Raw genomic sequence first — 14438 nt, 5'->3', positions numbered from 1 at the left:
ATCTATCTATCTATCTATCTATCTATATCTATCTATCTATCTATCTATCTATCTAATCTATCCATCCATCCATCCATCCATCCACCCATCCTTCCTTTCTTTCTTTCTTTCTTTCTTTCTTTCTTTCTTTCTTCTATCTCTCTCTCTTCCTTCCTTTCTCTCTCATCTATCCATCTATCTATCCATCCATGCATGCATCCATCCATCTATCCATGCATCCATGCATCCATGCATCCATCCATCCATCCATCATCTGGACACCTAGTGTGTGTGTGTAGGTCAGAGGACAACTTGCAGGATCAGTTCTGTCTTTTCTACCATGTTGAGTCCTGGGGCTCAAACTCAAGTCCTCAGGTTTGGTGGCAAGTGCTTTTACTCACCAAGCCATCTGGCCCCAAGCCACTGCTTTTGAGTACACAAATGTAAGGGTATGCCCTTTCTTCTAAACAGTGATTTGACTTCATCCTGTGGGTTTTAACACGCAGCACTCTCATTTTTATCCACTTTTAAGCTTTTCCTCAGCACCAACATACTCTGGGGCTCCCAATCTTGCCTCCCCTGTCAGACCTCAAACCCCATAGCTCCCCTCTTTCCACTTCTCCTAGAATGTCCAGTTCAACATAGCACCAAGTTATTGCCAAACCCTTACCTCTTTCTGGATCTCACTTTTGAGGGCAGAGATCTTCATTTTCATATCCTCCAGCTCATGGTCTGGGAAAGGGTGCACCTGGGGGCTGGCCTCTGACTCCTCGGGGGATGGAAACACTAAGTCGGCCAGGGGGATGTACCACTTACAGTCATATTGCTGGTGCTTTCTGCAAACAAGCCAGGGGAGATGTGAGCCAGGGACTGCTTACCCAGAGCCAAAAACTACCCAAAAGTAGGAAGAAATGATCCTTGCCCTTAAGAAACTTCACCAAGAACACATAGGTCTGGGTTAGTCAGCAGTGAAGCCTATTCTTTACTTTCACCCAACAGTTGTGTTTTTAAATACCCCAAAACACTGTGCATCAGAAGAATGAAGACTTCTTGGCTGAACTCATACTCATCGTTCTTTAGAGTGGAGATGGGGTATAGATGTTATTCTGAATGCCAGCTCCAATCACTACGGATCACACAGAGTTCTGGGCTGAGGATTAAAAAGCTACATCCAAGCCTAGTGGGAAAGAGTTCCATGGCTGATTTGTAATGCCTGCTATGGGAGGAGCAAAGACAGAGGTACATATGCTTATTATTGCCATCTCTGTAGTCTACTTTCTGGGAGTCATGTCCTTTAGGGAAGCTCATAATGAGCTCTCCTCTGAATTCCTCTGAGAACTAGATTTGTTCCCCTGATTCTGGTTCCTTAGTGCTGCAATAAGTGCATGGTTATCTACCCTGTACTGTAAGGCAGTATACTTGGCACATAAAAGGTGAGAAGTGTAGATGGAAGAATGTTAATAAATACTGAGACACCTTTTCTGCTCATGACACAGAACAGACCCACACTACTGAAAAGGAACTGAGGAGTTTCAAGTAGACTAGAGTTCAAATCCTATCTTCTCCATTTCTAGCTGATGACTTCAGGAAAACTTATCTCCTTTTCCCTAAGACTTTTGACTATAAGATGAGGATAATATGGGTTGGAGAGATGGCTCAGTGGTTAAGAGCACTGACTGCTCTTGCAGAAACCCAGGTTCGAATCCCAGCATTCACATGGCAGCTAACAACTGATTCCCAGCACCCACATAGCAGCTCCGGTTCTCGGGGAATCTGACACCTTCTTCTGACCTCCATGGGCACTGCACAACACAGGTGCACTTACACACATGCAGGCAATACACTCGTACACATAAAATTAAAAACAAAAAGATGAGGATAATAATAATCATTTTGTGGAGCTGTTGAAAAAAATAGAAATAATGTATTTCAAGCATTTGTCATGACACCTGGCAAGGTAGAAGCCCTCAATAAACGGCAACAGATTTAATGAATATTCACAAAATCACAGCAAAAACTTGAGTTGTCTAATAAGAGGAGAATACTTAAGCAAATTATAGCATACTCACTTGTAATATCATGTAAGAAAGTAAAATGATTGTGAAGATTAGGCAGCAGCAGGAAAAATGCTTATGGCAGGGAAGACAAAAATCAGAGCCCAAAATTGGGCATTCTCTCTGATTGCAACTATGAGAAAAAGTCCAAGACCACTGAAAAAAGAAGAAAAAATAAAAAAGAGAAAAACAAACAAAAAAACCCGAAAAACAAGCAGGGGAAGGAATATAGCCACAGGAGACTGATGCTTAAGCAGGTTATTATTTTTTTTTTCCTGTAATGTCCATACACTGTTTATAATTAAAATCATGACTTATTTTTAGAAGACTATAACCCTAACTGGCCTCAAATCTGTGATGATCTTTCTGCCTCAGCCTCCCTATACATATGAGCTGCCACTCCCAGCTAATATTAGTTTTTTTGTTTTTTTTCTTTTTAAAGGAGGGGGAGGTGGCAGAGGAGAAAGAAGTGGAGGGGAAGAAAGAGGAGGAGAGGAGGAGGAGGAGGAAGAGCAGCAGCAGCAACGGACTGCCCAGGCTGCTGAGGGCTCCACAATGGGCAATCTGGTTACCCTGCCCCCCGACACTATGACCCTAGACTTCCTCCTACATCCTCACCCTGCAGAGGTCTTCTTCAGCTTGGCACACAGTAGGACATCTGTGAAGAGGAAGACATGCCTCAGCTTCCGGGAGCTCTCGGACATTTCCACCAGGAAGCCATCCTTCACCAGCTGCCGAGTCTGAGGGAAAGAGCACACGCCAACCTGCTCAGAGAGGAGAGCAGCGAGGGCCCAGCTTGCACTGGCTTTGGAGTCTGGGTCCAAATCTAGGCGCAGTCACTCCCAGCTGTACTCCCCTCTTATCTCGGCTTTATCATCTATGCAGTGAAGAATATCTGCCTGGTGAAGTAGGATTCAAGACAGTGGATGTGAAACAGCACAGTGTGGGGTGCATAGTGTGCAATTAGCAGCACATGGTAGTCTCACCCTTTCCCACAGCTCTCAATAGCTCCCTCTGTATAGACTGTCTGGAATGATTTGGTTTCTCCACCCTTGGTCATAAATACCCTCCAACCTCACAGCCCTCCCCCCATGGAGTTTGATCTAGTTTCAGCTCATCCTTACTCAGCAGACTCCCTCAGGCTTATTCATGCTACTTCTTAGTGGATTCCTCAACTATGGATGAGATACCCTTGGCTTGCCCCAGTGGGTCTGTAGTGATCCTGGGGCTACCTCTAAACTGGGCTCTGGACAGACAGGAACATGTGACTGCACAAGAGACAGGTAGTGCTTCCTTCCTGACACCCTCAGAGTTGACAGGCTTCTCCAGAGCTGTCACCATCCACTTCAGTCTACTCCGTGTGCACTATAGGTTGTGTGACCTACATACACTATGGTATGTACGTGAGCATGTTGAAAGGACTCAATTAAGAGAACCTGAAACTGATAGCGCTCAAAGCCTCTAGAGATTTTTCAGATATTCGCAGAGTAAAACAAATAGTGCCAATCTGGGGTGTCACAAACCAGGCTGGGAACTGTGTATAGACACAGCTCTATGCCGCATTAGTTATGTTCCAGACCCTGTCCCTCATTACTTTCCTTCCCCAGAGACACAAGAGGCTCATAAATATAACAAAAGGAAATAAACCCAGTCAGCCTTTCCTCCTAAATACCACTTAACTACCTCAATTGGACAGGAGGCACTCTATCTAGGCCAGGCTGCTGACCCCTGAGGGTCAGAGTCTAACCCCATTCTTCATAATGCTTCTCCATGAAGGGGACCAACAAGGAAAACCCTTAGGGGAGTTGAACACACATTTAGGTGTCCACAAGGACATTTTAGAAGCCTGGATAGCCTGAGCCATCTCTCTGGTATCAGCATTTTCTGCTGCCGAACTTACTCCCTAGTTCAGACATACCTATTGTGTAGTTTAATTTGACACTGCTAGAGTTCCTGCTCCCTTAGCCTCCCAGAACACCCTGAGAACATCATCCCAACCAGAGGGAGGTATCCATGTCCAAAAATGAGGTGCCAGAGGCCCAGCTTCTGGTGAGGGAGGCAATGTATGGAGTTTGCAGCAAAGAGCTCAGTAAGACTTCCATTCTGACACTTATGCCTGAGTGTCCTTGTGCTAGACCCAGAGATAGTCTAGGCCTCAGTTTCTTCTTCTGCTTTACCAGTTCATTATGAGGACTAATGAGACAATAGTCTTAAACTCTTAACCTAGGACCTGACATGCTATCGGGTAATCAAGGTGACCAGAACTGCAGGCCTTCCCTTGGTAGGTGCACAAGGTTCTCAGCATGATGCCTCTGCATGAAGGATGGATGGCAGGGACAGGGGATCTGGGCACTCAGTCTAGGTGTGAGGTTGTGCAGGGTCCTGAGCTCACCTCTCCCTTGGGGGTTGTGACTGCAGTCCGCCGGGGGTCGATGTCCTCATTGATGCTGGACAAGAAGTTCTGGGAGATGCGAAGGGCATCCTGCAGCAGTGGGTAGTCTGGGTGGTCCACAGGTGTGTGTTTCAGCAGGTCCTGGAAAAGGATGCATGGCTGAGTTGAAAGGACGTGTTCTAGGCTCAATGAAAAGATAGTAGGGAGTCCTCAATCCCCACCAAAAGATTTCTGAGGGAGATGTTCAGGGACCCACACTCTAACCTGGCTATGCCTGTGAAATTCGAACTAAAAAATCAGGGTCAGAGCAGCCATGGTGAAAGTAGTGTTCCCCTTGATTTCTGCTGCAGTCCTGATTCTTTCCCCTGGGGGCAGTGGCCAAGTGAAGCCTTATCTCATCAAGCAGCTGGGAGAGATCTCCCTCTACCACCACACAGCTGCTCCCAGGACCCTAGGGATCATGAGGCAGGGGATGAAGCAGCAGCAAGTGTCTGCCTCCTAGGGAGCATCTGTCAAAAATATCAAGCTTAGTAGCCAAGCTATATTTAGGACCTGGCTCTGGTTGCCATAGGCCAGGCAGGTGCAACTGGGGCCCAGGGACCCTCTAGTTTGCTCCTCAAATGGAGTCTCAAGTCATTCCAGTGCCTTCCCACAAACTCCTAAGCTATCCCTGGCCACTCCAGGGGCCTGACACTCACGTGTAGGACCAGGGTGCTCCGAGTGACTCGGTCAATGGGCTTGTAGAGCAGAGCTGTAGGGAAGGCAGCAAAAGGAGACAACAATGAAGTGCAAAGGGAAACTCTGGACCCTGGAGACCAGCTTCATCTCCAATATGCCTTGCTTCTCCATGTCAACACCCACTTGCAGGAAGCCAAAGTGGGCTCTGTGTCATCCTGGATCTCTGCTCTCACTCCCCAGGCAGGTAAAACAAAAGGAACAAAGGACATAAATGACCCTGTCCACTTGGGATCCCTTCCCACGCCCACCTTCCTATCCTCACTCAGGCCTGTTCTGGCCAGGCTCTCAGAGATGAATCTCCCCTACACGCCATCCCCAATCACATAGTTGCCCAGAGGCAGGCCTGCAGTGGTCCAGCACACAGTGGTGCCCCTAGGACTCCAGGACAGGGAAAGACTCCTGCAGCTTTTCCAGGAAGGTCACTTCCCTCATGCCAATCATTCTCTGGTTCCTCCAGTCTAAGGCCTGGCACAGGCAGCTGGGAACAGCACACTGCATTCATTCTCACTCACACATCAGGAATCATCTCTACACAGGAAGATTCTTCTTCATGCCCTCAAGTGCCCAGACAAAATAGAACTGGCTGAGGGGCCAGGAGGCAGGCCAGATGGCCACTAAAACTCTACCCCAAAACCAGTGGCAGACTGAGGGGCAAAAACTTCCTAAAGGAATTTGGGTAGGGCCTTACTATAGGAGTTCCAAAGAGGCTGGGAACATGCATGCTCAGCCAGGTTCCGTAAGTCACACCCCTCTGTGACCCAGACATCGAGTGAGAATCACCAGGATTCAACAGGGACAGGTGGAGGCAGCAGGCTGTAGCTCAACGCTTCCAAACATCCTTAGGCAAGCAGCTGTGTCCTGCCACTCCCAATCTTGTGGTTGAGTGTTGGTCCTGCACCTGGGTCCCCAAGTCCTGAGGCCATGACAGTTGGCTTTCTGCCATAGGTGCACTAAGGGACAGTCTGGGAAAGAGGACCCTCTAACCTGATGTCCCATGAGACCAGGTTGTCAGATCCTGGAGCTGACCCTCATACCTAGACATCCCCAACCAGAGTCCCCTAAGGTCCTAGATGTAAATACCCTGCAAATTGCTAAGTAGACACGTCAGGGAACAGTCTGCACTCTGAAGATGTGGCCTCATTGTGTGCCAAGAGCCCTATCTGTAGCCCATTAGGATCATAGGGGCACTCTTAAAATAAGCAGGTGTCTGCTCCCCATTCTATCAACTAAACTCAAATCTCTGAAGGGTCAAAAAAGCTGTTTTGTTGACACTGACATAAATTAACAGCTAAAATCCACCGCTTTATGCAAACACACTGCCTATGACTTTTTGTAGCCCTTTCGTATCCAGCCATTTCTAGCAACCCTCCCCATGGTCCATGGGGTCTGGAATGGAAAGGTCCCGGAGTATGCTGGGACAGTGAGGGTAAAGTTAGGGTATTGGGGGGTGCCTTGTCCATGAAGCTAAGGCATCCCACCCACCTGTGGCTCAGGCATCTGCAGAGGGAAAGTCGCGGCAGACTCTCTGAGACCCAGTGGGAAGCGCAAGGTTAACAGACACAGGCTGAGGTGGGCCCTGAGTCCCATCCCCCAGGAAAGTTGACACTGCACTGTCAGCTCCTACAGCCCTCTCCCAGGTCCCAGGAGGAAGAGGTTTCTGACTAAGCTCAGAAGTCTGCACAAATGATGGGTCAGGTTTCAAGGGGGCTATTAATATGCCTGAGGTCACCCCAAGAGTCCATCTGGGGCCAGGAAATGAGTCCTGTGGCCTTGACCTCAGCTAAGGGGGAGAGGGTGGGTGAAAGGAAAGAAGGAGATGAGGAAAGACAGGACTACAGTTGGGTATGGAGGGAGCCAGACAAGGAAGTGCATCCCCAGTGTCTTTGTTCCCTTGCTCTAGGAGCTCCTGTCCTTTCTGTTCCTGGGCGGTACAGGCCAGCCTGCTTTCCACTCCTGCATCATACTTTCTCCTTACTCTTCCCCACCCTGCTCTGCCTGTGACATTTAAAAAAAAAAAAAAATGCCCTGCTTGTCTCTCCTCTTCCTCCAGGAAGCCTTCTTTGACCAGCACTTTTGCAAACAAGAAAAAGTCAGACCACTGACATGAGCAAGCTGGTCTCTCTCTAGGTTGCATGGAATATACTCTGTGCCCAATGGCCCCAAGTTAACTGCCTTATGTGCATCGTTTCCTGTTATTAAAAAGGGAAACAATTGCAGGGTATGGTAGTAGGGAATGCTTTTAATCCCAGAACTCAGGAGGCAGTGGCAGGAGGATCTCAGCGAGTTTGAGGTCAGTCTGGTCTACATAATGAGTTCCAGACCAGCTATAGCTGCATAGTGAGACTTGCCTCAAAAAAAAAGGAGGTGGGGGCTGGGCATGGTGGCGCAGGGGGATCTTTGTGAGTTCGAGGCCAGCCTGGTCTACACAGTGAGTTCCAGGACAGCTGGAGCTACAGGGAGACCCTGTCTCAAAAAGGCAACAACAACAACAACAACAAAAGGAGGTGGGTAATTTTCAGTAGCCCCATTTTACAGATGAGGAAACTGAGGCACAGAGATGCTATGTAACTTATTATTACAAATTTGTGAGTGGTAGCTGGGTTTTAAACTTCAGTTCACCCATGTGCTTACAATTGAGCTGTCTTCATCCTCAAAGAGCAGCCCTTGTGGAGGCTCCATGAACCAAAGGAGAGTTGTAGGAAAGACTGTCTACCCACGTGAGCCCCCACTGTAAGGCCTAGCTCCTCATTCTTCACTCCCCACTTTGAAGCTAACTTCAAAGATTATGGTATGGCAGGGACCAAAGAAACCCTGAACTCCAGGTCCTGGGCTGCCTCAATAAGACTAAAAGCTTCCTTCTCAGGAGAGAAGAGGAAACAAAGAACTGACCCTTTTTCCTTGTTGGGAAAGACACTGCACAGACACTAAGCCACAAACAATGCATGATCCCAGTCTGTTGGAATCAGCTGAAGGGCAGTGTAGAGGCTGCTTCCATCATGAGCAGTGGACACAACAATCCACGAAGGTAAGAGGGACAGTGGTCAAGCACAACTCCCTGGTACATAGGCCTCTAGGAAAGAACCAGGAAACCTTATTCATCATCTCTCTTCCAGCAAACTGCCACCCTCCACCCCCTTCAATTCAGCCTGTAACAAGGAGCCCTAGGTTACCACGGAGATAGGCAAGCAAAGTGACTGAGAAGGGTGTAGACAAAATGCCTGGTGGGAGGGAAGAGGAAGGTCCTTAAACCAGCCACCTGCAGCTCTTTCACACATGGCCTAGCCGCTGGCCAGGAGGCAACACATGGCCCCCCAACTCCTGTCAGAGGTAGCTTAGGTCACCCCTAAGACACTTAAGAGTAGGGCCCATCAGTTTCTGGACACCCCCCCGCCTGAGCCTGCTATTCAGCATCCTAAGAGCAGGAGCCAGGCTGACAGCCAATGCCTGCCCCAGGACCTCTCCACTCCAGCTGAGGGAGTGGCACAGAGAGTGTTCCAGTCCCTTCTAAGTTCCTCCCACTGAAGTGGGCGTGTGACCTTCACAAAGAGCAGCCTGCCACACCCCCCTCTCATGCCTGGGCTCCAGGTCTCTAGGGGTTGGAAACAATACTCCAGGGAGCAGCTAGCTCATCCCTGCTCTCCTAGTACTGTCCACAGAGGAGGCAGTATGTGCACAGAGCACACAATACCTTGGTTGCTCAGCATCCTCTCTGCTCCGGAAACAAAGAAACTCCCAACTTCTCCTTCCAGTCTGTGCTGGCATCCTCTAGCGTTGAGGTGCTGCTGTCCAGACCCTGGTGCCCATCTCTGCCTGGCCCCAGGTGCCCCTTGCCCCCACCTCAGGGTTACCCTGACTGCAAGTAAAGCCTGTCATTTTCCTTAGCCTCTCTGGGAAGTTACTTAAAGCCGCTCATGCACATGCTAAACCACCAGTTCCCCATAGAATCCCAGAAGGATCTAGACCCTTCTGGCTTGGTCCTTCCATTTCAAAACTACCCTGTCCTAAGCGGCTTCTGGACTTTGACTTCAGGTTAGCCACAGACAGTTGTACACAGGTCTAGCCACATGCCCAACCTCCCTTCCCTGCAGCCCCCCAAATCCAGCTGACCACACTGGAGCCAGCTCCAGTCAGCCCCCAGGTGGCTGAAGCCATGTCGCTTCCCACAGAGAGGCGCCTGGGTTACCATAGGTGCAGTTACAGCAGAAGCGAATGATGAAGAGGATTTCCATGGCAGCCTCTGTCCCCACAGAAGGGGCGTGCAGCCATTGCTCCAGGCTCCGGGCTCTCCTCAGCAGCCTGGCCACTCGACCACCTTGCCAGCTGCTGCTGCACAACCTCCAGAATCAAGCAGCCAGCGGCTTGCTTCCTTCCAAGTGCTCCTCCAACAAGAGGGAGGGCGGGAACGTGGAGAGGTGGGAGGAGGAAGAGAAGAGAGGAAGGAGGAGGGCCAAGCGCCTGCTGGCATCCTAAGGAAAAGCACGTTTGTAGCTGGCCCACTGCCTGGGGAGGATTGTGCGCGCGTGCGCGTGCACACACACACACACACACACACACACACACACACAGAGGCACGCACGCGCGTGCGTGCATATACACACACACACACACACACACACACACACCAAAAAAAAAAAAACAAAGGAGGACACCATGTTCACACAGCCCATAGTTCAGTAAAACAGACAAAGGAAGGTGACTGTAATCCAGCCCATTCCTCAAAGTACCTTCCATGGTGACTGATGTGTGGCTGTCCTTGGAGTCCTTGGGCCCTTTCACTTTGAGTTCCTGTCAGAGGGGGGAGAAAAATCACTACCTGGTCTGTCTGGCTCACCCCTGCCCCGGCTTCTGTTTTGCTGAGCACAGTGTAAAACCCAGGGGCATAAATACAAGAGGCAAGAAGGCAGACTCTGGGAACCAGAGGTCAGACTGGTTGGTAGAAAGCACTGTGGCAATGGGAACTCCTAAGATCTGACCACTCATGCCCTTGCCCCTGGAGGACAAATGTGGCCAAGAGCAGGGACCCTTCCTGCTGCTAAGCACGCTTCAGGCATGTGTACACATCAGTCTAGGGAGGACAAGGCTGAAGTCAACAAGCACTAGCTGTGCCAGCTGACCCTTGGGGCATGAACATCCCTGAGCCAATGCAGGGGGAGGGGTCTGAACACCTGCACAGGTGTAAGTAGAGGAGGCAGGCTGGAGCAGGGACACTGAGTCCACAGGGCAATCCAAGCTACATCCTCCCCATACCGGGATGGCACCCAGCCCCTAGCCTTGATGACATTTCCCACCACTCTTCCTAGAGCCCATGCTAAGTGACCCAGGAATTAATGCTGGAAACAAATTCCAGGGACAGCTCATCAGATCCAAATCTCTTCTGTCTGCCTATGATGTCCCAGCCTTTGCCAACAGGACCGTGCAGCCTGCAACTGGAGCTGAAATGCAATCTCCATCTGGCAGGCTAAGCAACCGAGCCTAGGAGAGAGGCATGTCCTGAGAGGCGGGGGCAAGGTGAGGCCAAGGTCAGGTGCCCAGGTGCCTGCCCCTCCTGGGGGAAGGCAATGCCCATGCAGTAGGAGCTCATTTCCTACTGTCTCCAGGTGTTTCTAGACAGAGAAAACCTCCAGGGACTGAGCTTGGTGGAGGGTGGAGGGTGGTGGTGGTGGGGGGGAGTGGGGAAGTGGGGGGAATGGAAGGGTGGGGGAGTAGTTAACAGCCTCTTCAGGCTGAATCTGTGTCTCACTGGTGTCTGGATTCCTGGCTTTAAGGAATTTTGCTCTACATTCCCTCCAGTGCAGCCTAGAGGTATGAAATCACTGCTACTGCAGAGGAGAAGGGCCTAATTGCAGTAATTAAGTGGCAGCACCAGCAGAAGCATCAACCTTATCTCACTGAGTGAGTCAGGATGAGCAGCCACCTGGCAGAGAGCCATGGGCCTGGCTCTCTGCCCTCTGGGACAGGCTTTGAGGGGCTTATGCATGGGTACAGGGACCTCTGCCCACACAGAGAGAACAGTCAGCCAGGCTAAGAGGGGACCACACAGTCTCTGAACACTCTGGACCATGTTGGCCTCTAAGTGCCCAGCACCCTAACAGAGCCACTGTGAACATACATCAGTGAACCCAGTTTGTTCCCAGGAAGGGCTACAAGCTGAGAGGAAGCACCATTTCTCTAGCCTCATGACTTCATTTAGAGGGACTTCCCCACCCCTTGTCCCATCCTCCCAGTGGGTGACTCATCTGATTCACTGGTTTGGGAGAAGAAACAGAGCACAAGCCTCTTCTCTGCACCCTGAGTCAGAGGGGCAGGCTCTGTCCCCACTGTGGGGAGGGGACTGTAGCATAGATACATTTGCTTACAGGGGTGAAGTGTTAGTAAACCCTGTGTGGCCGTACATCTAAACCTACATGTTCCTATCCAGCTTTTTTCTCATAATCATCCAGACATTTTCATCTCTATCTGCCCAACAGCTCTGTGGCCTCTGGGTCAATTCCAACTAGGGTATAACTGGGAACCCCAGCAGTTTCAGGAAATCTAGAGTGCGCCTCCCCTTACTTTTCTAGCTAAAGTGGGGGAGAGGGGCTTTAAGACAGGACTTCCAAAACTACAGAAATACCCATCCCTCATTCCTCAACCCTGTCTAAAACAGAGACCCTCCTGCCCTGAGCTTAGACCTGGGAGCTTCCTGAAAGGTCAGTGGCTTAGAGTGTCTCAGGGTTCTTTGTGGATAAAGAAATGAGCTGGGTTGAAGCTCATACTGGAATACCAGCCTCGCCCTGCAACTTCCTGGATAGATGTGCCAAAAGCAAGCCAGGAATGGTGGTGCATGCTATAATCCTAACACCCAGGAGGCAGAGGCAGGATTGCAACAAGTTTGAGGCCACCCTGGACTATACAGTGAGTTCCAGGGCAACCAGGGCTACATAGAAATAACAACAAAAGAAGTGCCAGTGACAGGTGGTATCACACTTCTGCCCTACATAGGAGCATGAAGAGAAGGCTTAGCCACAGTACGTAGGGAAGGCCTGGCTAGGGTCTAGGGCTTCCGTCTTTAATTGGCCTTTAACTTTTTTTTTTTTGTCTTTTTGAGACAGGGTCTCCCTGTAGCTCCAGCTGCCTGGAACTCACTCTGTAGACCAGGCTGGCCTAGAACTCACAGAGGATCTGCCTGCCTCTACCTCCCGAGTGCTGGGATTAAAGGCATGCGCCACCACGCCCGGCTCTTTAACTCTTTGTAAGGCTTATAAGGCCCTTACAAAAGTACTCAGCACATAATAGTTCCTCAAACTTCCTTCCTGATATGTCACCCAGGAGTCTGTTAGAATATAAACTTCTGCCTTTGCTCCACATCCCCTGCCTTTTGAATCAAAAGCTTCAGAAGAGCCAGGAGTGGTGGCGCACGCCTTTAATCCCGGCACTTGGGCGGCAGAGGCAGGCGGATCTCTGTGAGTTCAAGGCCAGCCTGGTCTACATAGTGAGTTCCAGGACAGCTGGGGCTACAGGGAGACCCTGTCTCAAAAAAGACCAAAAAAAAAAAAAAAGTCTTCAGAAGAGCCATGAAGCATGGCACACAGCTGTAATCCCAGCACTCAGGAGGCCAAGGCAGGAAGACTACAGCCTGGACTGTCCCCAAAGAAAAAAAGAAAAGGAAATAGTTATAGGAAGGAGCCTGGGCAACTGCACTTTAAACAGTACCCTGGTAACATTTTTTTTCTTTTTTTGAGACAGGGTCTCAACTATGTAGCCCTGGCTGATCTAGAACTCACTATGTAGACCAGTACTGGTCTCGAACTCAGAGAGCCACCTGCCTCTGCCTCCTGAGCATTGGGGGTAAAGCCATGCTCTACCACACCTGGTTGCCCCAAGTGATTCTTATCTGGCAAGTCTGAGAAAAGCTGTGCCAAGTCCAAGCAGCTCATTCTGTAAAAGAGGAAACAAAGGTCAAGGACACAGCAGCAGAGGAGAATACAGCTTTTTTTTGTTCTGTTTCTCTCTCTAATCTGAAATAGAATGAAAAAAAAAATCTAACCAATCAATATTCCTGTATTAAGAGGAAAAATGTCAGTTGCAAGAAAGCGAATGTGCAAATGTCAGGCTGAGTATTATTGTGGGGAAAGGCTTCCTTGGGGCAAGCAAGGAAGGAAATGCATAGACTTAGAGGCTCCAATTTTTCCCAGAGCCAAGGGTGGATGGGGTGGCTGTGCAGAGAGAGCTGCCTACCTCTGAGATCTTCTGGAACTGGTTGTTGGACTGGCTGCACTTCTCAGCTGTCTCCAGAGCGACTTTATAGTTATCCACAAATGCTTTGTACACACCAAGCTGGCTGGCCTGCAGGGAGAAGAGAGGATGGAGGTAGAAGAGGGTGGGAGCAGGATGGACAGAGGATTAATGAATGGATGAAAGCTTAACCTGAGCTCCTGGAGCTCTCAGTGTTCAGAACCTCTAACTCAGCTCCAAAGGGCTTGCTGGAAACCAGGAGAAAGGCAGGGATGAACATATTACAGTATCCCTTTGAACTTGATGGTTTCCATGGAAACTGGCTCAGCCAATAAGGTTTAAAAGGGGGTACACTGGGAGGGAGGAGAACAGGGCACAGCCTTTGTTGGCATGCATGCTAGAAATTCTACTCAACACTTGGGAGGTTTTTTATAAAGCACCATCAAGGTCTCCCAGGGTTTGAAGCCTCTTACCTTACACCTTTCACATCTTGAAATTAGATGGATCAAGAGAGACAAAGGAGTGGGGTGGGCTTGTGTGTGTGTGGCTTGCTCAGTCCTCCTTCCCATGCCAAGTAACTTATGTCCTGTCCCTAACCTCCTCTGCCTCCAAGGAGCCAGAGCCCCTGCTTCACTACACACCTACATGCTACTTGGACCTTAACATAGCTTGCCTTCACTGTGACCTCAAACAGCTTAGTCTCCTTTTTGAGGTGGACATGATCCTTTCATCCCTTTCTTCAAAAGGGGAAACTGAGGCTTACTAATTCAATTCCTCAAATATTTATAGCAAGGCTTCTCTGGGCTGTGTATACATTATTTCTTCCTAAGGGAGCAAATAATAGAAAATTAAAATAGAAATTAAAATTAAAGCCACAATGAGGGACTGTCTCAAAAAAAGACCAAAAAAAAAATAAAGTTGATTAGTATTGAAATAACAATATTTGTATCTGTTGTGACAAATAAAATACATCCTTAAAATTAGTTTCACCTGTTCTCTTTTCCGCCTTTTAAATAGCTTTTTTTTTTTTTTTTTTAAAGGGGGGGCCCCTTTTGGGGGCA

General features: G+C 49.3%; 1 protein-coding gene across 6 annotated transcripts in view; it reads right to left on the bottom strand.

Annotated features, from left to right (window-relative positions):
• Positions 1 to 14438, bottom strand: part of Abr (ABR activator of RhoGEF and GTPase) — a 205384-nt gene that overhangs the window by 46806 nt on the left and 144140 nt on the right. For 5 of the 6 annotated variants that reach the window (XM_029561434.1, XM_029561435.1, XM_008828743.2 and 2 more), the window contains 6 exons: positions 13381 to 13488; positions 9888 to 9948; positions 5124 to 5176; positions 4426 to 4566; positions 2652 to 2773; positions 650 to 815 (listed from right to left, as the gene is read on the bottom strand). In XM_029561434.1, coding sequence (XP_029417294.1) covers positions 650 to 815; positions 2652 to 2773; positions 4426 to 4566; positions 5124 to 5176; positions 9888 to 9948; positions 13381 to 13488 — 651 coding nt within the window. Of the gene's footprint in view, positions 1 to 649; positions 816 to 2651; positions 2774 to 4425; positions 4567 to 5123; positions 5177 to 9346; positions 9530 to 9887; positions 9949 to 13380; positions 13489 to 14438 lie in introns of those variants that run through there. The other variant, XM_029561436.1, reaches the window with a different exon arrangement.

The sequence above is a fragment of the Nannospalax galili genome, unplaced genomic scaffold (assembly GCF_000622305.1).
Source record: "Nannospalax galili isolate Female #2095 unplaced genomic scaffold, S.galili_v1.0 scaffold212, whole genome shotgun sequence".
Taxonomy (NCBI): Eukaryota; Metazoa; Chordata; class Mammalia; order Rodentia; family Spalacidae; genus Nannospalax; species Nannospalax galili.
The sequence above is the reverse complement of the archived record's forward strand: the minus strand, read 5'-3'. Positions and strand labels throughout refer to the sequence as shown.